The sequence below is a fragment of the Marmota monax genome, unplaced genomic scaffold (assembly GCF_021218885.2).
Source record: "Marmota monax isolate L192 unplaced genomic scaffold, Marmota_monax_Labrador192_F-V1.1 WCK01_AAM20220418_F8-fsc00106, whole genome shotgun sequence".
Taxonomy (NCBI): Eukaryota; Metazoa; Chordata; class Mammalia; order Rodentia; family Sciuridae; genus Marmota; species Marmota monax.
Window position 1 is genome coordinate 5,774,429 of NW_026695218.1, and position 24,805 is coordinate 5,799,233.

The window sequence follows — 24,805 nt, forward strand, 5'->3', positions numbered from 1 at the left end:
GGAGAGAGGTCACACTGTGATGGAAGAGTTTGACTCCTAAGGAAAAAGAAAGACTGAGAATGTTCAGACAAGGCTGTTAAGTACATGTGGAGTCAGAGTTGACTGCTAGAAGAATTCTGTGTTTTCCAGGAACAGGTCTGCTTTATCCCTATCATACTCCATCATTGGCTGAGAGCACCCTGTGGGAAGAGAAGTCTCTGGGCAATATGGCAGTAGATTTCTAAGGCTGCAATCGATCCCCTGGTCAGTAACCCTCCTTGTACTTTAAGGTTTCTAAGCACTTTCATATGGCATTACAGTTGGTTACTCTCAGAGAATAATTCTTCAAGGAATTATGTAATATTCTCCCACACTTGGCACAATTCTTTGAACATTTTTCAATAAATTCTGTTCCAGATGAATAGAGGGTACAGGAAAAAAAAGTTATTGTAGCTGAGAGCAATGGGTGTATGTTTTCAAGTTAGTCTGGTGTTAAGGTTGAGTCTGATAAAGTAGTCACTTATAATGGACCTTGTAACCAAAAAGGAAACAAAAAAGGTTTTTAAGCAAAAAGTAACATGAGTAAAATCTTTTTACAAGAATGATTCTGACATCAAGTGGAAAAGATAATCTGGAAATTGGAGACAGGAAAACTAATCTAGAATACATGGGTAAGAAGAGCTATAGATAAGTTACCCTTTAAATTGAAACACAGGGATTCTATTATACATCAGACTGCAGGGTTTTAAAAAGGACACTAGTGTTAAATATTTCTGTTTTTATTCTGAGGAGCTGGTAAGAGAGGCAAAATGGTCTAGTGGAACTAAAACACAGGCAGGTGACTCTTTTCCTATTGAAACCTTTCCTGAGCCACTCATTAAAACATTGCCTCACCTCACCTGCATTGCTACTGTTATGGGGAGCTGCTCCAGAAAGCACTAAAAGTCTGAATTTCAAATCAAATAGAGCTTTATTTACCTGGCCAGGGACTGTCACCCACCATAGAGACTCAAGGTTTGTGGGAGGACAGCAGCTTCCTGGTCCATCTAAGGAGAATATAAGAACAAAAAAAACACTAGCCAATCACAGAAATTAAAACATTAATAAGTGGGACCTGTGGGCTCTAGGCAGGACTGGAATTTTCCAGTCAGGAAGCAAGCAATAAACAGAAGCTAAAAAAGCATTAGCTTTGCAGTTCAGTTGACCACAGTCCCAGGGTTCAAGCAGGTGCTAGACAGTCATATCCTGAATTTGGGCAGGGGTTGGTGGGGCGAGAATCTACTTCAAAGTCATGTACACCCACTAGGGCAGTCAAACCCAGGATGTAGCTCACCACAACCACCGACCACCGCTGCATCCTGAGTAGGGTACAATTTGTGGGGTACAAAGTACAGAAAGACAAATTTTTAAATAAGAAAACAGCTTTAGTTTCTATTTCCTAGAAAAGGGTCATGCAGTTCTCTCTTCACAGGGACAGTAACACAGAAACTAAGATGGAGTTTCTATAGTCACATCTTTTTACTCAAATGACTACAGTCACCCTAGTCCCATAATCCCAGTAAAGTGGAATTGATGCAAGTGACTAATGAGTTTCTACCAGAGCAATTGCTTTGCACACTCAGTACTAGTAACTTATTTGATGCCTACTTAAAACTACAGTTATCTTATGGCCTACACACACATTTTTATCTGTCATCTTACTAATATCTATAAACCCTATGTCTTTTATCCTATGCAAGTCTACAAGATCAAGTTGCTATGTTAATTAATCTTATCTATATATTAACCCACTTGCTTATAGTTATTTATAACTATACTGACACACTGACTTATTCTATGGCTTAAATCCTATGTTTTATAGTTACATGATTTTTCTACTATTACTTAGGCTTATTCCTGATGAACTTATGTCTTACTATCGCTTATCTATGTTATCTTACCTTATTCCTATAGTCTTTAATCTATATCTATTGCTTATTGATTATATATTCTATCTTACCTTATACCTATATACCCTATATCTATGACTTATTGATTATATTTATCATTTCACACCATAACATTACCTCACTTGCATCTCTGGTAACAGAGGCAGAGAAGAATAATGAGAGAAACTGTCCATTTCTGATTTGGTACTGGAATTTCTTTTTCTTTCCAGTAGACTAATTCAGAGGAGAATATTTATTCCACCAGAGTTCAAGTCCCAGACCAAACAGCCAATAAGGTCAGGTTGCTCCTAGCCCATCTGAAGTGTGTTGAAGGGGCTGTAGGAATTAACTGAAGTAAGTGACACTGAATCCGAGTAAAAGGACACCATCTTGGAAAGGAGTGGTTCGAAAAGACTAAAAAGAGCGGCCTAAGGGTAGATTAAGCTCTTTCATAAGGGGATTGAGAGAGCTTTCATGTACTTATTATACCCCAATCCTTGCACAATACAGTGTGCTCGCCATAAATATTCATTGAATAAAATAATGACTGAGTGAGTGAACGATGCTACTAACAGGTTCCATGGGAGGAAGAAGGAGGCTCAGGTTTAGGACATAATTTCCAACACAGATACAAAACTCTACCTAAAGACTAAACCAGGACTGTTCGCAGTGGGTCTGAGGACTGGAGACCATGAGCTGAGGCGCTTTGAGGAAAACCTGAGGCTGCCCCACCCAGGTTCCGCCCCGCCCAGGTCCTGCTCCGCCCCGCCCAGGTCCTGCTCCGCCCCGCCCAGGTCCTGCTCCGCCCCGCCCAGCTTCCGCCCTTTCAGACCAGGCCTCGCCCCCGCCCTGCTACAGGCTGAAGGGGGCGCCCACGGCCAAGTGCCTTTGCTTGAGATCCCGACGGCCAGGTAATGGGCCCTGCTTTTTCTGCGCCTCTGGGTGGGAGAAGGAATCTAGAACCTCGCGGAGGGAGGACAGCGCCTCGAAAGCTGGGCTAGGGCGGAGTTCAGACCCGCCCTCTGGCAGGTGTTCGCAGCGCAGTCCTGACAGAGCTGAAGCCTGAGGCTTCCTCAGGCATCTGAGGCGCGCCTGAGCGGGCTGCAGGCCTGTGGGGCCTCGAGAAATTTTTAATGTCTTTAGTCAGAAGAAAACAATGATCCCTTAAGGTCAAAGAAAACGTTTTGATTTTTTTTTCTCATAATAGGGGAAGACTTGACATTTTTAGGGCCCACTAAAATCGATTTTTTTTTTTTTAATGGAGGAAGGGGACCGTGAAGAGAAAAGTGCCTAACTAAAGCCCATAAATTTTTTGCTGGGATGGAACGCAGGGCCCCGTGCATGCTAGGAACCCTGTGGGAGGAAGAACCATTGAATCACTTAATGCGGAGGGCATGAGAGCTCCTGCCTGTGAGCCCCAGGTGGAAGCTGAAAGCCTTTGTGGATCTGAAAGACACCTGGGGGGTTATTGGGTGGGCTGGAGATGTTCTGGAGAGTGAGCAAAAGACACAAGTACAACTCTGGGGCCAGGGTAAGGATTTTGGATTTTGTTCCAAGTGTAACTGGAAATCACTGAAGGGTTTTTAGTAGTGGAGTAACTTGACTTTTGGTTCAGGCACAGTTCCAGGTTAAACCATTACGAGGGTATTCTTGGCAAAAGTAAGAAGTGTACAGTCAGCAATAAAGTCAGATCCTGCCCAGATGCAGTATATGATCATGTTTAAGGATACCCTTACCACATTTTTAGACAGTCCTCCAATTGCACATTAGTGTGGCATCTAAAAATGACTGCAAGTTGCAACCGCAAAGAAATCTTAATCATGGGGAAAAGTACATTTGTTCCCTAACCCTCGAAAACAACGTCAAAACACTGAAACCTCTCATTACTAAGTATATTTTTGCATACTGTAAAACTAATATTTATTTTTGCATACTGTAAAACAAACACTAAGAACTAAAGTGTTTTTTTAAACAAAACAAAAAACTTCTCAATAGTTTGAACAGTGCTTTGCTTACTTGCTTCTCATAATATAATTTAGGATTGAGCACATATCTTTTCTATGCCTTGGCGGTGTTATACTCCAAGTTTGGATCAGTTCCAATACTTTATCCTTTGTGCTTTCCATTTTGTAAAATACCCCTGAGAGTTCCTTTAATAATGAAGTTCTTTTCTTGCCCATGGCACTTTCATTCTTTTCTTCACAACCACTTTCCTCATTTATGTTGGTAAGTTCACTTTCATTAAGTTCCTCTCACTGCATACCTAGAGTCTATGAAAAGGTGGCAGTGTCAACATTCACACATTCAGCTATTTTTTTCTGTAATTCCATTTATGTTCTATTTGGATTTCACTTTCAACATTGCCGCTTTTGTTTCTTTGCTTCACTTTTATTTTTGTTGGCCAATACCCACTTTCATTTATTGATTTTTATACAATTTTATGTGGGCTTGTCACAAGGAGACAAGGAAGTAACTTATTACCCACTGTGCATAAACTGAATAGCAAATATGCAGTGACCATTGACCAAGAAATTTTAAAAGAAGTAACATAATTGATCACTGATCATTATGTGCATCTTTTACTTACATAATAATTTGTAGACTAAAGAGCTAGATGCAACTTTTACTTTATATAATTACTCATAATTAATATTCCTTAGCAACTGAAATTTGAACTGTTTTGATAGAGGACTAATGTTAATTGTCTACACTATGGTAACTGAAGTCTGTATACTGGAATTATTTAAACTGAGAACTAACTATACTTAAAATGACAGTGTTTTCAGATGTGAAGGAAGATGGACAGTTAAATAAGACGTCTGTGTTTATATTTGTGTGAACCTGTCAGTCTCAAGTTCAGCATTCTATATAGAATTGGTCTCATGCACTTAATTTAAAAATAAAGTTAAGAGATACTTATAAGTTATAGCATATGTTTTCTTGGTAAATATATTACACATTGATTTGGATTTCTGGTTCAAGAATACTTTCAACAGTATTCATTCATTTAGTTTTTTCAACTGTAGCCAGAACATAATTAGAACTCAATAAAAAAAAAAAAAAGAAGTTGAGGTAAGGATATAGCTCAGTTGGTAGAGTGCTTGCCTAGCATACTACAAGGACCTGAGTTCAATCCCTAGCACCACCACATACACCAAAAAAAGTTGAATGAATGCTGACTTCCATAGCCTAAGAAAGAAATACAAAGAAAACTACTTCACAGATTCATTTCAAGAAACAGACACATTGGTGCATCATTCTCGCATCATCTAGATACCAAAATGTTTCTGAAAATTATCATAATAATCTTTCTCTTAAAGAAACTTTAATTTTCCTTGCATTGTTGAGCTAAAATTATATATACATACACATACACACACACACACACACACACACACACATATATATATATATATATCCATTTTAGTTCCCAGAGCAGGGGACGATTTTAATCTTTTATCTACCTTTTTTTATGTTTCTTTTATGATTGTCCTAAAGTTCTTTTTGAAGTATTTTTATTGATAAACAAGGAATAGAAAAAAGTGTCATAGAACTTGTACATATAGTTTAATAATTAGTCACAATAAAGAAATAGAACATTACTAAAAAAAAGCCCTGAACATCCCTTTGTCCCTTCTAGTCATAATGTCCTCCTTCCTTTCTAGAGAAAATCACCACCCTAGTTTTTGTGATAATAGTTTCCTTGCTTTTATTTATGGTTTTACCACTATGTATGATCCCTAGGCAAGCTAATTAATTTTATTATTTGTAAAATTTACATAGGTAGACTCATGCTATGTGTACAAACTATTTGTCTTCTTTTTATTCAATATTATGATTTTTAGAGTCCTCAGCATTGTTGCATTAAACTGTAGTTCATTTGTTTCATAATGTGAATATACCATGATATAACCATCATAATGTAGATTGACATTTGTGTTGCTTATAGTTTGGAGTAATTGTGAACAAGTCTAGTATAATCTTTATGTTGCCAATATCTGACTTTGTTAATGTAACCTGATGCATATCATTTTTCACACACTATGTGATTGTGAACAAAAAATCCAAAAAGATCTATGGATAAATTATTATAATTAGTAAGAGAGCAGCAATGTTGTTAAATGCAAAGTCAATATGTAAAAATGAATTATAATTCTATACATTAGCCAAAAATTAACAATGAATTTTTTAAAGATGTCATGTAAATTAATATTTAAAAAATAACAGATACCTAAGACTAAAATTTTTAAAAGAATGAGAAAAATTTGGGAAATTATGGATTCTTTTAGATTTTCTGTATACACAATCATATCATCTGCAAACAATGAAATTTTCTTTCATTGTAGTACCTTTTATTTATTTGTTTTGTTTATTGCCACCTTCACTACAGTGTTGAATAGAAGTGATGGTAGTAAGCTCTTTGTCTTATAGGGAAAGCTGTCAACCTATTACTGTTAAGAATGAATTTGTGACTGGGGGTATAATTTATGAAGCCTGGGGTTTATTCCTCGTACCAAAGAAAAAGAAAGAATGGTGTTTGCTCTAGGTTTTTATAAACATTTTATTAGATTATTCCTGTCATCTATTCCTAGTTATTGTCTTCTTTTTATTCAATATTATGTTTTTTAGAGTCCTCAGCATTGTTGTATGTAACTGTAGTTCATTTGTTTCATAATGTGAATACACCATGATGAATGAATCTTTTTGAATCTTTTTCTTGCATGAACATTATGTTTCAACAAAGACTTTTTCTGCATTTATTCAGATGATCATTTCATTTTCCTCATTTACTCTTTTAATGTGATGAATTACAGTAATTGATATGCTTTTGAGATAAACTCACCTTGGTCATGATGTGTTATTTTTATACATTGCTAGTTTAAATTTTCTTTCTTTCTTTTTTTTGTTTAGGATGCTTACATCTTATGTTCATGGGTGAAATTATCTTACTTTTTTTCTTATAATATCTTTATCTGGTTTCAGTATCAAAAGATTATGCTAACCTCCTAAGATTAATTGAGAAGTTCCCACTTCTATTCTCGAAAGAATTTGTTTAAAATTGAAATTCTTGGTCTTTGGGAGTTTGATGAAGCCCATCCATAAAATCATCTGGCTTTTGGCTTAATTTGTAGGACAATATTTGATTATCAATTAAATTTATTCGATAGTTATAGACAATTTAGGTTTTAAAATTTCATTTTTATTTGTTGGTTAAATACCTTTTTCTAAGAATGTGTTCATTTATCATATTTATTGGCATAAAGCTATTCATTCTATCCTCCTTTACCCCTTTTCATGTTTTAACATTTGTAATGATAACCCTTCTTATTCCTGATATTGGTTCCTTGTTCTCATTTGTTCTTGTTTCCTCATCTGAGGTCTGAAGATTAGGGTAAATAGCTAGTAAAAAAGGAAAGCAAGGTTTTTGGAAGCAGAAAAACAGCATGAACAAATGCCCGAAAGCAAAGTTATATTTGATATTATTTCAGTGAAAACCTTGAGGTGAAAAACAGCTTCCAGTGAGGTCGATAATCAAGTCATGAAGCGTCTTGAAGAGAATTTAAATTTTACCTTATAGGAGTTAGGAATAACCCAAGAGAAACCCAAAAGAGGAATAAATGAGGTTATACTTTCATTTTTAAGTATTACTATGTACTAAACACATACAGTACTAATGAATGAAGTCAACATGACAAAGTTTTCCTTGGGAAAATTATAAAGGGAGAGACAGTCATACAAGCCAATTACTGTACAATATAATAACTACTAATAAAGAAAAAAAAGGTTTATGAGTGCCAATAGCTTTTTCTGAAACTAAAGTTAGATTTTATATAACTTCTATATTGTTACCACTCAACATCTCTAAGCATCTCATGCTTACATTAGTCAAACATCTAGATCCCTTGGGTACTATTAATACAGGATAGCCTAGAAAAGCTTTAGTACCCAATTTGACTCCTTCTGGACTTAGTCCTCTCAGCTAGTATTCTTTGTTTTAACAGAGCACCCAATTCAACATTGTGAAAGCTAGTTGTTTTTTCTTTCCTTCCTTATAGGTATACAGAATATCCAGATAGTGGCTACACTTCTACCCCTGGTTTGGCTGCCATGCATCATGGGCGAGCTATTGGTAAAGGGCCCTCTACTGCCACACAGACTAACCAGCAACCTCCTCGACTTCTCATTGTGCACATTGCTTTACCAGACTGGGCTGACATCTGCTCCAACCTCTGTGAGGCTCTGCAAAACTTTTTTTCTTTAGCCTGCAGCTTGATGGGCCCCAGTCGCATGTCTCTCTTTAGTTTATACATGGTACAAAATCAACATGAGTGCATCCTTCCTTTTGTGGTGAGTATTTATTTATTTTATCCTGAAAGCAAATATGAGGTTTTTGGAACAGAGATCATAGTTTTTATTAATAGTAAAAGCCACACTTTTTCCCTTATCCAGTAGCCCTCCAGTGGTACTATTAGACTATCATCTTGCCTACATGGGGGGCTTCTCCTGCATAGAATTCTCCAAATTATTAACATTTAAGGTTGAAGTAGGCTACACATTGCCCCACTCCACTCTTGAGAGAAGGAGAAAAACCTTGACCTTTACAGTACTTTGAAATATAAACAACTGACTCCTTTCACCCACTTTGAAATCTGAATGTATAAGGAAATAAGTCTCTAAATCTCTTCACTCTGAGGCTAAAGGGTCTATTCAAACACCCTTTAACTTCACAGACTTGTCCTTTACCCCAGCGGCCAGTTTTATTTTTCAGAAAACCCTAACTGTGCAAAAACATAAAAATACTTTCTTTATGTTCTACTCAGGCAAAACTCTTAATTCCCTTTGGATAAAACTCCCAATAGAGTTTTAAAAAGCATTGGCTGAACCATGGATAATGTTTTACAAAGCACCCCCACAAGCAACTATCTATTCTTAAACAAAATTCAACTCTTCCCTTTTTCCCTTATATAAAAAGTTCAGAATCACAGGGGTGAGAAAGACTTCTAGAGGTTCTATGCATCTTCTTTCTTGAAGCAGCCTTGCTGCTAATATATTTATCAAATGGACATAAATTCTATTCTTCAAGATTCCTAAGGGAGGAATTTCATAAATCTCTTGCTACATTATTAGTGTAATATCTGATTAGAATACACTCATTTTAATTAATGCCTTATTTCTCTTATTGAAAGTAGAAAGATAACGTTTCTGTTGGATTTTTAAAGAAAGGAAAACAATAGACATTGCTTTATGCTTCTTGGGTTACAACATTAAAAAATATAACATATCCTTATTGCTTTGATGTGTCTTAGGCTCATAGAAGCTAGGGCTTTTCAAAATGAATCACATAGGGAATGTTTTGAGTATAAATGCTCCAAGTACCAAGTCTAGTGATTTTGTCCGTGCATTGTTATTTAGGCTGAGTTGGGGATGAGAAATGAATAAAATTAATTAAGGGATTCAACCAATGTTTTTTACAACTTGAATAAAATTTGGTTCCTCTATTCGTTGTGTATTTCTATGAAACAAATTATACCAAAACAATGGCTTAAAGCAATAAACATTATCTCATGGTTATTGTGAGTTAAGCATTCATAAGCAGCTAAAAGGTGGTTCAGGCTAGGAATTCCTTGGTTGTAATCAAGGTGTCAGCCAGAGTTTTAGTCATACAGAGGCTTGACTGAGGCTGGGGGATCCAGGTCCAAGATGGAATATTAATATGGCTATTGGCAGGAGTTCCTATTTCCTTACCAGTTGGATCTTTCCATAGAACTATTTGAATGTCTTCATTCTGTGGCAGCTGGCTTCTCCTAGAGCAACTGATTCAAGAAAGGGATAGGACTGGGAATATAGCTCAGTTGATAGAATGCTTGACTCACAGCACAAGGCCCTGGGTTTCAATCTCCAGCATCACAGGGGAAAAAAAAAAAGGTGAGGGGAGGGGTATAGTAAAGAGGAAGCTAGGATACCTTTTATGTCCTGGTATCAAAAATAACATACTATCACTTCTTCCACATTTCCACCCATACTGTTCCACCCTAGACAGAGTAACAAGGATAAGATTTACCCTCTTGCCTAAGATAACCAAAACGTGATTTATATGAAAATAGCTTCCAAGACACTGCATAACATACTTTTAGAAGTGAAAACTATAGCTTCTGGAATGGAAAATAATGATAGGGTTAATGGCAGATAAGACATTGCAAAAGAAAAAGCTAGTGAACATAAAGACATAAGAAATAGAAATTATTCAAAATGAAACACAGAAAGATAAGAATACTTACTTTTAAAATTAAATAGTGCATAAGTGAGCTCTGGGACCACTTTAAGAGTCTAATACACATATAATTAGATTTTCCAAAAGAGAGGTGCAGAGCACTAGAACAATATTTGAATAATGGCCAAAATTTCTCCAATTCTGATAAAAACTTAAACCACAGATCCAAGAAACTCAGCAAATGCCAGGCACAGAAAATAAAGGAAACTGCACAAAGGCACATCATAAAAAAAATAATAATAACCTTGTGTTAAGGAGAAAATCTTAAAAAGGAACCAGAAAATTATAAAAAATTTATACTTTTATAATGCTGTAACCCAAGAAGCATAAAGCAATGTATATTGTTTTTCTTTCTTTAAAAAACCAACAGAAATGTTATATTTCTACTTTCTTTTTTTTTTTTTTTTTTTTTTTTTTTTTTTAATTTTTTATTGTGGGTTGTTCAAAACATTACAAATTTCTTGACATATCATATTCCACACTTTGATTCTAGTGGGTTATGAACTCCCACCTTCACCCCATACACAGATTGCAGATTCACATCAGTTACACATCCATTGATTTACAAATTGCCATACTAGTGTCTGTTGTGCTCCGCTGCCTTTCCCATCATCCACCCTCCCCCCTCCCCACCTCTCCCCTCCCCTCCCCTCCTCTCTCTCTACCCCCTCCACTGTATAACCCTGAGGGTCTCCTTCCATTACCGTGCAATTTACCTTCTCTCTCCCTTTCCCTCCCACCTCTCATCCCTGTTAAATGTTAATCTTCTTCTCCTGTTCTTCGTCCCTACTCTGTTCTTAGTTACTTTCCTTATATCAAAGAAGACATTTGGCATTTGTTTTTTAGGGATTGGCTAGCTTCACTTAGCATAATCTGCTCTAGTGCCATCCATTTCCCTGTAAATTCTATGATTTTGTCATTTTTTAATGCAGAGTAATACTCCATTGTGTATAAATGCCACATTTTTTTTATCCATTCGTCTATTGAAGGGCATCTAGGTTGGTTCCACAGTCTTGCTATTGTGAACTGTGCTGCTATGAACATCGATGTAGCAGTGTCCCTGTAGCATGCTCTTTTTAGGTCTTTAGGGAATAGACCAAGAAGGGGAATAGCTGGGTCAAATGGTGGCTCCATTCCCAGCTTTCCAAGAAATCTCCATACTGCTTTCCAAATTGGCTGCACCAATCTGCAGTCCCACCAGCAATGTACAAGTGTACCCTTTTCCCCACATCCTCGCCAGCACTTGTTGTTGTTTGACTTCCTAATGGCTGCCAATCTTACTGGAGTGAGATGGTATCTTAGGGTGGTTTTGATTTGCATTTCTCTGACAGCTAGAGATGTTGAGCATTTTTTCATGTACTTGTTGATTGACTGTATGTCCTCCTCTGTGAAGTGTCTGTTCAGGTCCTTGGCCCATTTGTTGATTGGGTTGTTTGTTCTCTTATTGTCTAATTTTTTGAGTTCTTTGTATACTCTGGATATTAGGGCTCTATCTGAAGTGTGAGGAGTAAAGATTTGTTCCCAGGATGTAGGCTCCCTATTTACCTCTCTTATTGTTTCTTTTGCTGAGAAAAAACTTCTTAGTTTGAGTAAGTCCCATTTGTTGATTCTAGTTATTAACTTTTGTGCTATGGGTGTCCTATTGAGGAATTTGGAGCCCGACCCCACCGACTGTAGATCGTAGCCAACTTTTTCTTCTATCAGACGGCGCGTCTCTGATTTGATATCAAGTTCCTTGATCCATTTTGAATTCACTTTTGTGCATGGCGAGAGAAAGGGATTCAGTTTCATTTTGTTGCATATGGATTTCCAGTTTTCCCAGCACCATTTGTTGAAGATGCTATCCTTCCTCCATTGCATGCTTTTAGCCCCTTTATCAAATATAAGATAGTTGTAGTTTTGTGGATTGGTTTCTGTGTCCTCTATTCTGTACCATTGGTCCACACGCCTGTTTTGGTACCAGTACCATGCTGTTTTTGTTACTATTGCTCTGTAGTATAGTTTGAAGTCTGGTATCGCTATACCGCCTGATTCACACTTCTTGCTTAGCATTGTTTTTGCTATTCTGGGTCTTTTATTTTTCCATATGAATTTCATGATTGCTTTCTCTATTTCTACAAGAAATGCCATTGGGATTTTGATTGGCATTGCATTAAACCTATAGAGAACTTTTGGTAATATCGCCATTTTGATGATGTTAGTTCTGCCTATCCATGAACAGGGTATATTTTTCCATCTTCTAAGATCTTCTTCTATTTCTCTCTTTAGGGTTCTGTAGTTTTCATTGTATAAGTCTTTCACCTCTTTTGTTAGGTTGATTCCCAAGTATTTTATTTTTTTTGAAGATATTTTGAATGGAGTGGTTGTCCTCATTTCCATTTCAGAGGATTTGTCGCTGATATACAGGAATGCCTTTGATTTATGCGTGTTGATTTTAAATCCTGCCACTTTGCTGAATTCATTTATTAGCTCTAATAGTTTCTTTGTAGAGCCTTTTGGGTCTGCTAGATATAGAATCATATCATCTGCAAATAGTGATAATTTAATTTCTTCTTTTCCTATTTTTATGCCTTTCATTTCTTTCGTCTGTCTAATTGCTCTGGCCAGTGCTTCGAGAACTATGTTGAAGAGAAGTGGAGAGAGAGGGCATCCCTGTCTTGTTCCAGATTTTAGAGGGAATGCCTTCAGTTTTTCTCCATTCAGAATAATGCTAGCCTGAGGCTTAGCATAGATTGCTTTTACAATATTGAGGTATGTTCCTGTTATCCCTAGTTTTTCTAGAGTTTTGAACATAAAGGGATGCTGTACTTTGTCAAATGCTTTTTCCGCATCTATCGAGATGATCATATGGTTCTTATTTTTAAGTCTATTGATGTGGTGAATAACATTTATTGATTTCCGTATATTGAACCAGCCTTGCATCCCAGGGATGAATCCTACTTGATCATGGTGTACAATTTTTTTTATATGTTTTTGTATCCGATTCGCCAGAATTTTATTGAGGATTTTTGCATCTAGGTTCATTAGAGATATTGGTCTGTAGTTTTCTTTCTTTGAAGTGTCTTTGTCTGGTTTAGGTATCAGGGTGATGTTGGCCTCATAGAATGAATTTGGAAGTTCTCCCTCCTTTTCTATTTCCTGAAGTAGCTTGAAAAGTATTGGTATTAGTTCTTCTTTAAAGGTTTTGTAAAATTCTGCTGTATACCCATCGGGACCTGGGCTTTTCTTAGTTGGTAGTCTTTTGATGGTTTCTTCTATCTCCTCAATTGATATTGGTCTGTTTAGGTTTTCTATATCCTCCTGACTCAATCTGGGCAGATCATATGACTTAAGAAATTTATCTATGCCTTCACTATCTTCTAATTTATTGGAGTATAAGGATTCAAAATAGTTTTTGATTATCTTCTGTATTTCTGAAGTGTCTGTTGTGATATTGCCTTTTTCATCCCGTATGCTAGTAATTTGAGTTCTCTCTCTTCTTCTCTTCACTAGCATCGCTAAGGGTCTGTCGATTTTGTTTATTTTTTCAAAGAACCAACTTTTAGTTTTGTCAATTTTTTCAATTGTTTCTTTTGTTTCGATTTCATTAATTTCAGCTCTGATTTTAATTATTTCTTGCCTTCTACTTCTTTTGCTGTTGTTTTGCTCTTCTTTTTCAAGGATTTTGAGATGAAGTATGAGATCATTTATTTGTTGGTTTTTTCTTTTTTTAAGGAATGAACTCCAAGCAATGAATTTTCCTCTTAGAACTGCTTTCAATGTGTCCCATAGATTCCGATATGTTGTGTCTGTGTTTTCATTTATCTCTAAGAATTTTTTAATTTCCTCCTTGATGTCTTCTATAACCCATTGATCATTCAGTAACCTATTGTTCATTCTCCAATTGATGTATGCTTTTTCCTTCCTTCTTTTATCATTGATTTTCAGTTTCATTCCATTATGATCAGATAAGATGCATGGTAATATCTCTACTCCTTTATATTGTCTAAGAGTTGCCCTGTGACATAATATATGATCTATTTTTGAGAAGGATCCATGTGCTGCTGAGAAAAAAGTGTAACTGCTTGATGTTGGGTGGTATACTCTATATATGTCAATTAGGTCTAGGTTATTAATAGTGTTATTGAGTTCTATAGTTTCCTTATTCAACTTTTGTTTGGAAGATCTGTCCAGTGGCGAGAGAGGTGTGTTGAAGTCTCCCATGATTATGGTGTGGTGGTCTATTAGACTCTTGAACTTGAGAAGAGTTTGTTTGACGAACATAGCTGCACCATTGTTTGGGGCATAAATATTTATGATTGTTATGTCTTGTTGGTGTATGGTTCCCTTAAGCAGTATGTAGTGTCCCTCTTTATCTCTTTTGATTAACTTTGGCTTGAAATCTATTTTATTTGATATGAGTATGGACACGCCTGCTTGTTTCCGAAGTCCATATGAGTGATATGATTTTTCCCAACCTTTCACCTTCAGCCTATGTATGTCTTTTCCTATCAAATGCGTCTCCTGTAGGCAGCATATTGTTGGGTCTTGTTTTGTGATCCATTCTACTAGCCTGTGTCTCTTAATTGGTGAGTTTAAGCCATTAACATTTAGGGTTATTATTGAAATATGGGTTGTTCTTCCAGCCATATTTGTTTATTTCTGTTACTAAACATTGTTTGTTTTCCTCTTTGATTGTTTCCCCCCCCCTTTACTGTCCTACCTCCCACTGTTGGTTTTCATTGTTATTTTCCATTTCCTCTTCCTGTAATACTTTGGCTAGGATGTTTTGAAGAGATGGTTTTCTAGCTGCGAATTCTTTAAACTTTTGTTTATCGTGGAAGGTTTTAATTTCATTCTCCATCCTGAAGCTTAATTTCGCTGGATATACAATTCTTGGTTGGAACCCATTATCTTTCAGTGTTTGAAATATGTTATTCCAGGATCTTCTAGCTTTCAGAGTCTGTGTTGAAAGATCAGCTGTTATCCTGATTGGCTTGCCCCTAAATGTAATCTGCTTCCTTTCTCTTGTAGCTTTTAAAATTCTCTCCTTATTCTGTGTGTTGGACATCTTCATTATAATGTGTCTAGGTGTGGATCTCTTATGATTTTGCACATTCGGCGTCCTGTAGGCTTCTAGGATTTGGGATTCTGTCTCATTCTTCAAGTCTGGGAAGTTTTCTTGTATTATTTCATGGAATAGACTGCTCATTCCTTTGGTTTGGAGCTCTGTACCTTCCTGTATCCCAATGACTCTTAAGTTTGGTCTCTTAATGTTATCCCATATTTCTTGGATGTTCTGCTCATGGTTTCTTAACAGTCTTGTTGAGCTGTCTATGTTCTTTTCCAGTTGAAATACTTTGTCTTCATTGTCTGATGTTCTATCTTCTAAGTGTTCTACTCTGTTGGTAGTATTCTCCATTGAGTTTTTAAGTTGGTTTATTGCTTCCTGCATTTCTAGGATTTCTGATTGCTTGTTTTTTATAACCTCTATCTCCCTGTATAGTTGATCCTTTGCTTCCTGGATTTGTTTGCGTAATTCGTTGTCGAAGTGATCTTTCATTGTCTGATTTTGCTGTTTAATGTCTTCCTTGATACTCCAGATCATCTGAAGCATGTATATCCTGAATTCTTTATCTGACATTCCATCTGCTGCAGCTGTTACCTCTTCTAAAGTTGCGTTGACCTGCATTGCTTGTGGACCTTTCTTTCCTTGTCTTTTCATACTGCTTGCGTATCTTTCCTGCAGGTGCAGGCGGCGGCTCTGCTCTCTCCTTATTCCAATTGGGGTGTCGTGGCTACCACGCCGGCAGGTCACTGGGCCTGTTCTGGGAGCTGGTGGCGGCTCTGTTCTGCCCCTACTCCAATTGGGGTGACGTGTCTGTCGTACCAGCAGGCCACTGGGCCTGTCCTGCTGGTCGGTCGCAGATCTGCCCACCTTTCGGGCACGAGTGGAGGCTCTGCTTTGCCCCTACTCCAATTGGGGTGTCGTGACTACCCCGCCTGCAGGATGCTGGGTCTGTTCCTGGCAAGGGAGGCGACTCTGCTCTGTCACTACTCCAATTAGGGTGGTGTTTGTACCCCGCCGGCAGGCTCCTGGGCCTGATCCGCCGGTCTGTTGTAGGTCTGCCTACCTTGAAGGCGCGGGCGGCGGATCTGCCCTGCCCCTCCTACCACGCCTGCGGACCCCTGGGCCTGATCTGCAGGTTGATCACTGGTCTGCTCACCCTGCGGGCACGGGTGGCGGTTCCGCTCCACCCCCACTCCAATTGGGGTCACGTGACCACCACACCGGCAGGGCCTGATCCGGGCGTGGGATAAGGATCTGCTCTGCCCCTACTCGAGTTGGGGTGACGTGTGTACCACACTGGCAGGCCACTGGGCCTGACCCGCCAGGCTGTCACAGGTCTGTTTACCTTGCAAGCGCGAAGGGCGGCTCTGCCCTGCCCCTCCTACCACGCCCATGTACTACTGGGTCGTGGGTCTGCCCACCTGGCGGGTGTGGGTGGCGGCTCCGCTCCGCCCCCTCTCCAATTGGGGTCACGCGGTCACCACGCTGGCGAGCCGCTGGGCCTGCTCCGGGGGCTGGCGGCGGCCCGGCTCCTTCCCTCTGGCTCGAGGACAAATTGAGGAGACTCGGGTGACTGAGCCTCACCCCCCTTACCAGGAGACCAACTGCTTATGTCACCGCTGGTATTGATGAAGATCTCTCCTCCACCGCTTTCTGCTGACATCAGATCTCTGCCATGTTGGTATCCTATGCGAATGGCAGCATTTCGTTCCCCTTGCCAGGCAACCCAAGCAATGGGTGAGTCCTGACCTGCCCTCAGCAGGACCCGGACCGAGACACAGTTTCCGCGGGCTCCTAGCCCCGGTCCAGGGAAGTTCCGGGAGCCGGAACTCGGCCGCTCCGTGCTCGGTGTAAGCTCCTATAAGTGTAGGCTCCAAGAAGCAGCCCCCGCGGGCTCAGTTCCGGGAGCCGGAATTCGGCCGCTTAGTGTTTGGTGTATGCTCTGATAGTAGCAGGGTCCAAGAAGCAGCCTCCGCGGGCTCCGCAGCCCTGAGCCAGGGCGGTTCCGGGACGGTTCCGGGAGCCGGAACTCGGCCGCTCTGTGCTCGGTGTAAGCTCCTATAAGTGTAAGCTCCAAGAAGCAGTCCCCGCGGGCTCAGTTCCGGGAGCTGGAATTCGGCTTCTTGGTGTTTCGTGTTTGCTCTGATATTAGCAGGGTCCAAAAAGCAGCCTCCGCAGGCTCCGCAGCCCGGAGCCAGGGCGGTTCCGGGACGGTTCCGGGAGCCGGGACTCGGCCGCCCCGCGCTCCGTGTTCACTCCGATAAGATCAGATTTTAAGAAGCCCCCAGGCGCTGAACCCTAGCAATCTGTCTGCAAGCCGCAGGCGAATTGCAGCCTGAAATTACCTGTTCTATGGCTGAATGAGCTGCGGTCAGTCAAAAACAGGTGTGGTGACGTCAGTTTACCAACATGGTGGCTGCTGGCCTCCTCTGTGGTCTGACCGGTGTCTATTTCTACTTTCAATGAGAGAAATAAGGCGTTAATTATCACATACAGTAAAACAAAGTTAACTGCAAGAAAAGGTTTCTTTCTTTTTCAACATAATTGTTTTAATCCTTTACGATAATTGTTCTTGTTGATGCTCAAACTGTTCCCTCTTTGGCCAGGGGAAGCCACATTTCCTTCACATTTTCACGTTGGATGCTGTTTGGTTTTTTTGTTTTTGTTTTTATTTTGTTTTAAACCAGACCCTAATAGTGTTTGATAGCATTTTTTGCTTTCTAGAAGGATAAGATTGTCCCATGTTCTTATATATTTATTCCCAGACCTGGATTAGCCAGAAAAAGATTTCTTAATGGAACCAATTTAAATAAGGAAATAATAGAGCTGGGCATCATGGCATGTGCCTGTAATCCCAGTGATACAGGAGGGCTGAGGCGGGAGGACGGCAAGTTGAAACTAGCCTGGGCAAGTTAGCAAAACTGTCTTAAAAAATAAAAAGGGCTAGAGATATAGGCAGCAGTAGAATACTTCTGGATTCAATCCCCAATACTGCAAAATAAATAGATAGATAGATAGATAGATAGATAGATAAATGATAGTAGAATAACATCCTTAAATTAGTGAAAATACTGTCAATCTAGAATTCTATACCCAATAAATATCTTTCAAAATCTAAGGTGGTACTTCCAATTCCAGACAAGATTAACCCATTAGGCCCCAAGTTTTTAATTCTTGAATATTTTAAAGAAATGTACACAGGTATATTATAATAGATTAGAAATCATAATCTATTTGTATTATTATATTATTATGTATTATATATTATATATAATAAAACATTAGAATTAATATAGTATGATTATGTATAATATAATATAATGTATATATTTATTAATGTATATGATTATATATTTATTTACATGTAAATATTATACATAATTAGTATGTTGCCATATATTATATAATTAATATAGTAATATATAAAATCTTTTATTATATTAATTTATATCATATTATTATCATATAGACAGAAAATATAGTTAAGTTTTATGGGTGTTTCACATTTGAGTTAATGGGACAAAATTGGTTAAATAGATTTCTTATTTATCTTGCTAAGTAAATCCCTGGGCAGTAAATATAACGCAAACATAAGAAGACTCTGAAAGGATAAGAGCCAGATGTGGTAACACAAACATGTAATTCCAGCTACTTAAGAGGATGAGATGGAAGGCTGAGGCAGAAGGAAGGCAAATTCAAATCCAGTCTGGGCAAATTAGCTAGACTGTGTCTCAAAATGAAAGTTAAAAAGAAGGCACAAGATGTAGCTAAGTGGTAGAGTACTTGCCTAGCAACCATGATATCCTGGGATGAGTCCCCAGTATCACCAAAAAAAAAAAAAAAGGGGGGGGGAAAGTTGCACTAAATAGGAACCACAAGATCTGAGAGATGACACAGCAAACAGTTTGCTGGGTTTCTTTTGCCTCATAAAACCTGGACCAGGTCCTGAGAAACATCTTCACTAGAATGCAGACCAAACAATACCACCCCCCAAAGAAAGCCTACTTATTCTAGCCAAAAGACCATCCTACTCCAACCAATTCATCATGGGAAAACACACACACACACACACACACACACAATTCAACAGCTATCAGTAAAGACCAAGTGGGGAGTTCACTCTTGCAGAATTGTGATAAAGCACCTCTCCTTCCCTGCTGATCACTCAGAGGAGACTTAGCGGAAAGCCAGGACTTTCATATACACTTGACAGGATATTTGACAAGGGAAATAGAAAAAATATAATATAAATTACACCTATATCAGAAATGAAATGAGGTTATCATTGTAGACCCAGTAGACATTCAAATGGTAATAAAAAGAATGCTACAAACAGCTGTACATGCATATATCTGATAATTTAGATGAAATGGACCAGTTCCTTGAAAAGTACAAATTATCACAATCACCCAGTATGAAATAGATAGATCATTTAAACAGCCCTATAACTATTAAGGAAATTAAACACATCCTTTTAAAACTTTTGAAAAAGAAATCTCCACATGGTTTGGGGAATTCTACCAGGCACTTAAAGAAGATTTAACACCGTTTCTACACAATCTCTTTCAGAAAATACAAGAGAAGGCAACAATTCACAACTCATCTTTTAAGGTAGTTATCCATACCAAAAACAGACAAAGACAGTACAAAAAAAAGAAAACTGAAGACCAATATCCTTCATGCATATACATGAGATAAACTTACCAGAATGTTAATAGAATTCACCAATATATTTTTAAAAAATACACCATGACCACATGGGGTTTATTTAAAGGATGTGAATTGGTTTAAAGTTTGAAAACCTGTCAGAATAATCTATATTTAAAAATTAAAGAATAAAATTAGATGATTATATCAATTGAAGCAGAACAAGCTTTGGACAAGATTCAATACCTACCCATTCACGTAAAACTTATAGCTAACTTCCTATTTAATTGAAGTGATGAATGCTTTCCCTCTAAGACTAGGAACATGACAAAGAAGTCAGTTCTAACCATCCGTACTCAGCATAGCACCAGAAGTCATAGGCATTGAAATAAGGTAAGAAAAGGAAATAAAAGGCATACAGTTTGGAAGGGAAGAAATAAAACATCCCTATATGCAGATGACATAATGGTCTATTTAGAAAATCCCAAGAATTTTGTGCTACTTTTTAAGGACAGAAATGTCAAAAAATGTGTGTATATTTTTTAAAAACTACCAAAATGCCCTTTGGGAGATATACCAAAACCTTGAATTAAATGATGAGAGCTTGATCCTCAGATAGAGGAATTTAATCTTCAGATCCTTTCCACTGGCAGTTTTGCTTCTAAGAAATTCTCTCTACAGTAACCACTAATCTTCTTGTTACAAATATACAAACATACAAAACACTTATTGGTCATTTTCAGACACACAATTCACAGAAATTACCACTCGGTAATATGTTAATAACATTAAGCAGGTATTATGGAATTCTCTCTGCACAGGAGGCATCGCTAAATGTTTCTTCATATCTTTCACTTATAACCTAATAATAGTTGTGCATCACTTAAAAACAGGGATATGTGCTGATGAATGTGTCATTAGGGGAACATCATAGAAATACATTTACACAAACCTACATGGTGGAGGTCCATCACTCAACATGGTCTCTTTATGCAGTCAAGAGATACAAGATGTATAAGGCTGCTGCTGTTGTAATATTGGCATGCTATTTTACAGTAAACTTTTTTATAAGTAGAAGTACACTCTAAAATAACTAAGGTAAATATATAAAGTAGCAACATTGTAGGTTATTATCACTATCAAGTAACACGTTCTGTATATAATTGTATTGCTGTACTTTTATGTGACTAGCAGTGATGCAAATTTGTTTACACCTGCATTACTACACATGTGAGTAATTCTGATGATGCAATGGCTGTGACTTCATTAGGTGTCAGGAATTTTCAGCTCCGTTATAATCTTTTTTAAAATTCTTTTTATTTTTGCATATTCAATGTTAGCAGAGATCCTATTGCTTAATAAACATTTGTTCAGATAAAATAAGTGGAAGAAATTGCTCATCTGAGTCACACTTCCCAGTGATAAGTCTTCCCCTGGTTCAACATATGGATCTAAATAAAACCTTAGCTGGAGGGAAGGAAGAGAGGAAAGAAAGGAAGCTTCTAGAAAGATATTGAGCAACTAATGTTGCATGCATGTTCAATTAGGGCATAACAAATCCCATTATATACGATCATAATGCACCAATAAAATTTTTTAAAAAACATTTTCTGTATCTGACAAGGTCAGACACATAAACTTGGCTAAAACAGGCCTCAGAGAGATCAAGTTCCACTTCACTGAAGAGAAAGTATCTACCAGGTGTGTCATCAGGAGATTCAGGTTCAGTAATTGGTGTATTCTACCAAATGAGCCTGGTCAGACCCTCCAGTTTCTATTGAAGCTGAATATGGTCTCCATTTCCTCATCACTCAATGTGAAGTCAAAGACCTGAAAATTCTTGACAGTATATACTGGTGTCACAGACTTGGGGATCACCACCACATTCCTCTAGATCTGGAACTGAATCAGAATGTGGGCGGAGGATTTTTTGTGTCTTGCAACAATCTCCTAATCTTGGGGTCCTCCAGTAGTGAAGGGTCTTCTGGTTTGGCCCAAGTATTTCTGGAAAGCCCAGGGGACTGTAGGTTGTGACAGTGATGCCCTTGGAGTGGCAGTACTGGATCCATTTCTCCTAGGTGAGGTATGGGTGACACTTGACCTGATTGGTCACTGGTTTATATTCAAGGCTTATTCAAGATCCTTTCAATCTGGAAATGGTTGAAGTTAGAGACACCAAGGGCTTTCACCAATCCCTCATCCACCAGCTCCTCCATGACCTCCCAGACATCCAAAGATGTTACTTTACTAATGAGGTTGTTGCCTTTATCATTCTTTTGGGGAATAAGTCTTTCCCACACTGAAATCCCTGGGGCCAATGAATAAGACAGACATCCATATAGTCTAGTTTCAGATTCTTGAGGGTCTTCCAACAGGCTTCCTTCACAAGTTTCCTTTCAAAGAAGGTGCACCACAACTTGCTCACAATAAAGAGGTTCTCCCACTTCACCACCTTCTCTTGGATCTTCTTCTGGAAGGCTTCTGCCACCTCATTCTCATTATGATAGACATAGGCACCATCTATGTGGCAATATCTTGCATCAATGGCCACCATCAAGGCTTCTTTGACTTTGCCTGGGGGAGATTTCCAGGTGCCTAGAACCAAAATGGGCATCTTGGCTTTGGTGCTGAGCTCCACAAAGGTGGCCATGATTGGTGCAGAAATGGTTCTGAGAGAGCAGATAGATGTCTAATGTCCTCCATTATAATCTTAACAGACCACCACCATCATTTACTGCATGTGGTACCTGACTATATATGTATTTGTTTATATATATAAACAAATTTATTTATATATATATATAAACAAATATATAGATTTGAACACAAGATCCTCCTGCCTCAGTTCCCAAGCTGCTGGGATTACATATGTGCGCCTCCATGCCCAGCAGTAGATAATGAGAGTGACCAGATATTAAGGGAGAGTGTTCTTTCCAAAAATAGACTTGTACAAGGAAGTACACAGAGGGCCTAGAAAAAAATCTTAACAACCTGATTTAAGTTTGGACAAGCAAAGAATCTTTGTCACATTCAGTAGAGGGATTCAACAATCTCATGATAATCTGGTAAGGAGGATATGTAGGGGAATAAATACCCTGATCTCACTCTCCTCTCATATCTAGATCTAATCCTGATGCCATTGGCTACACCCTACTTGAAGCAGGAATGTGAGGGAGTTCATTGAATCAGTCCCTATAGATTTGCTTCCTGAGGCACCAAACAAGGTAGAGGAAAGTAGAGAGTGATCTAGAAGGGCAAATGGAAGGTATCACATAGGAGGATGTTGGGAGATAGGACCATGTCCCAAACAAAGGGACTATTTTTTCTACACAAGTAGCTGTTTGTTCCCCCGGCACTCCCCAGTAAATATAGCCCTTGTTGAATCCTTTGATTCCTTTATCACTCCATAAAGAAAGGCAGACAGATTTATTCTTGTCAGGAGCTTAGCTAAGCTAGGAAAGAGAGCTGAGCTGCCAGATATCACAGTAAATCAACAAGTCAAAAATGAGAGGGTTAAGCCTTTAATCACTTACTGTGATAGTATAAGCAAGAGTCTAAGCTGGGAAAAGTGCCAACTCTGCTGTTCCATTTGCCCCGATGGAACTGTGCATTGGCTGAAGGTCAAATGGACCAGCATTGATATGGGAGTCATCTCACTGTGGAAGGAAACTTGAACAAAAAATTCAGGCAGTTTTCTGACAGTTTTCTCAGGAGTTTGGGACAGCAAGTAGGAAAGACTGGGAGTAGAAAAGTACTCAGTATTGAGAGCAGGGAAAAGTGTCTTCAAGTTTTCTTTCTCCTTCCCCCATAAGGACATCTTGGCAGAAGCCCTTGAAGAGGACCTAGCCCAAGAGCTCAGATAAAGAGACCTAAGAATGAAGGCACCAGAATCAGGAATGCAACTATTCAAAGAACATGCTCTGTCAGACCTGAGTCCTTTTCTGCAACCCCCTTCACAGATAGCAATACATTGGTGGTGCACTAAATGTAGTGCGGAGAGGGCAGATTCTCTCCCATTGTCACCCCATGAGGCCTACAAGGCAAAACCTTTCAATTGCCTGTAATCCAGCCTGAAAAAAATCACACATAGGTTTTTAACCAGGAGGCGTATTCTTTTCTGATAATTCAGGAAAAATTGCAAGCCAGTATTTCCTTCCTACAGAATAATAAGTTCAGCAAGAGTTAAAAGTTCAAGAAAATTACAGGAACAATGGTGTCACCTTTTGTATAGAACATTCCAATCTTTAAGAAAAACATGACCTCAAATCCATTGACACTGATCTATATCTGACATTTTCTATCTACAGAGGGAGCTCAAAATATACATGGAGGAAATCTTATCCAGAATGAACACCTCAATATATCACCTCATATTTAATTTTTGAGTATAATCAAATCCTTCTGAACATCTTATAAGGAATCATGGCAGATGATTCATAATTAAAATATTAGACTTCCTTTTATATCCACTATGTCCTTAATATAAATAATTCTGACCAAGATTATTCATTTCCCTTCAAAGCAGGGTTTTGGAAGAATACCCTTACTGTGAATATCTTTCCAGTTATTTTAATTTTGCAAAAATGATAGTAAGGTAGAACAGTGTTCTTAGGAAAACTCAGACAGATGTCAGTTATTCATGACCTATAAATGTGATGCAGTTTCCAACAGGATAACCAGACATCCTGATAATGAAGCTTACATTAAAAACACACAAAAAAATAAGACTATCCAGGGACTATTTCTATCAGATATTAAGAACATATCCAAACAGTATGATCCTGGGGAATGAAAAGACAGAGCAATGGAATATACAATTTAAAGTCCAAAAATAAAGCACAGTGGTACATGCCTGTAATGCTAGCAACTTGTGAGGCTGAGGCAGGAAAATCACAAGTTTTAGACCAGCCTTAGCAACTTAGTCTCATT

The 24,805-nt window shown here is 38.3% G+C and overlaps 1 protein-coding gene and 1 pseudogene across 3 annotated transcripts in view; one reads left to right on the plus strand and one right to left on the minus strand.

Annotated features, from left to right (window-relative positions):
* The first annotated feature begins 2,748 nt into the window (after positions 1-2,748).
* The window catches only part of M1ap (meiosis 1 associated protein), a 98,990-nt gene continuing 76,933 nt past the window's right edge, over positions 2,749-24,805 (plus strand). For all 3 annotated transcript variants that reach the window (XM_046432184.1, XM_046432186.1, XM_046432185.1), the window contains exons 1-2: positions 2,749-2,818; positions 7,964-8,255. In XM_046432184.1, coding sequence (XP_046288140.1) covers positions 8,016-8,255 — 240 coding nt within the window. In that variant the 5' untranslated portion in view covers positions 2,749-2,818; positions 7,964-8,015. The remainder of the gene's footprint in view (positions 2,819-7,963; positions 8,256-24,805) is intronic.
* LOC124084946 (aldo-keto reductase family 1 member B10-like) lies at positions 21,635-22,526 on the minus strand (annotated as a pseudogene).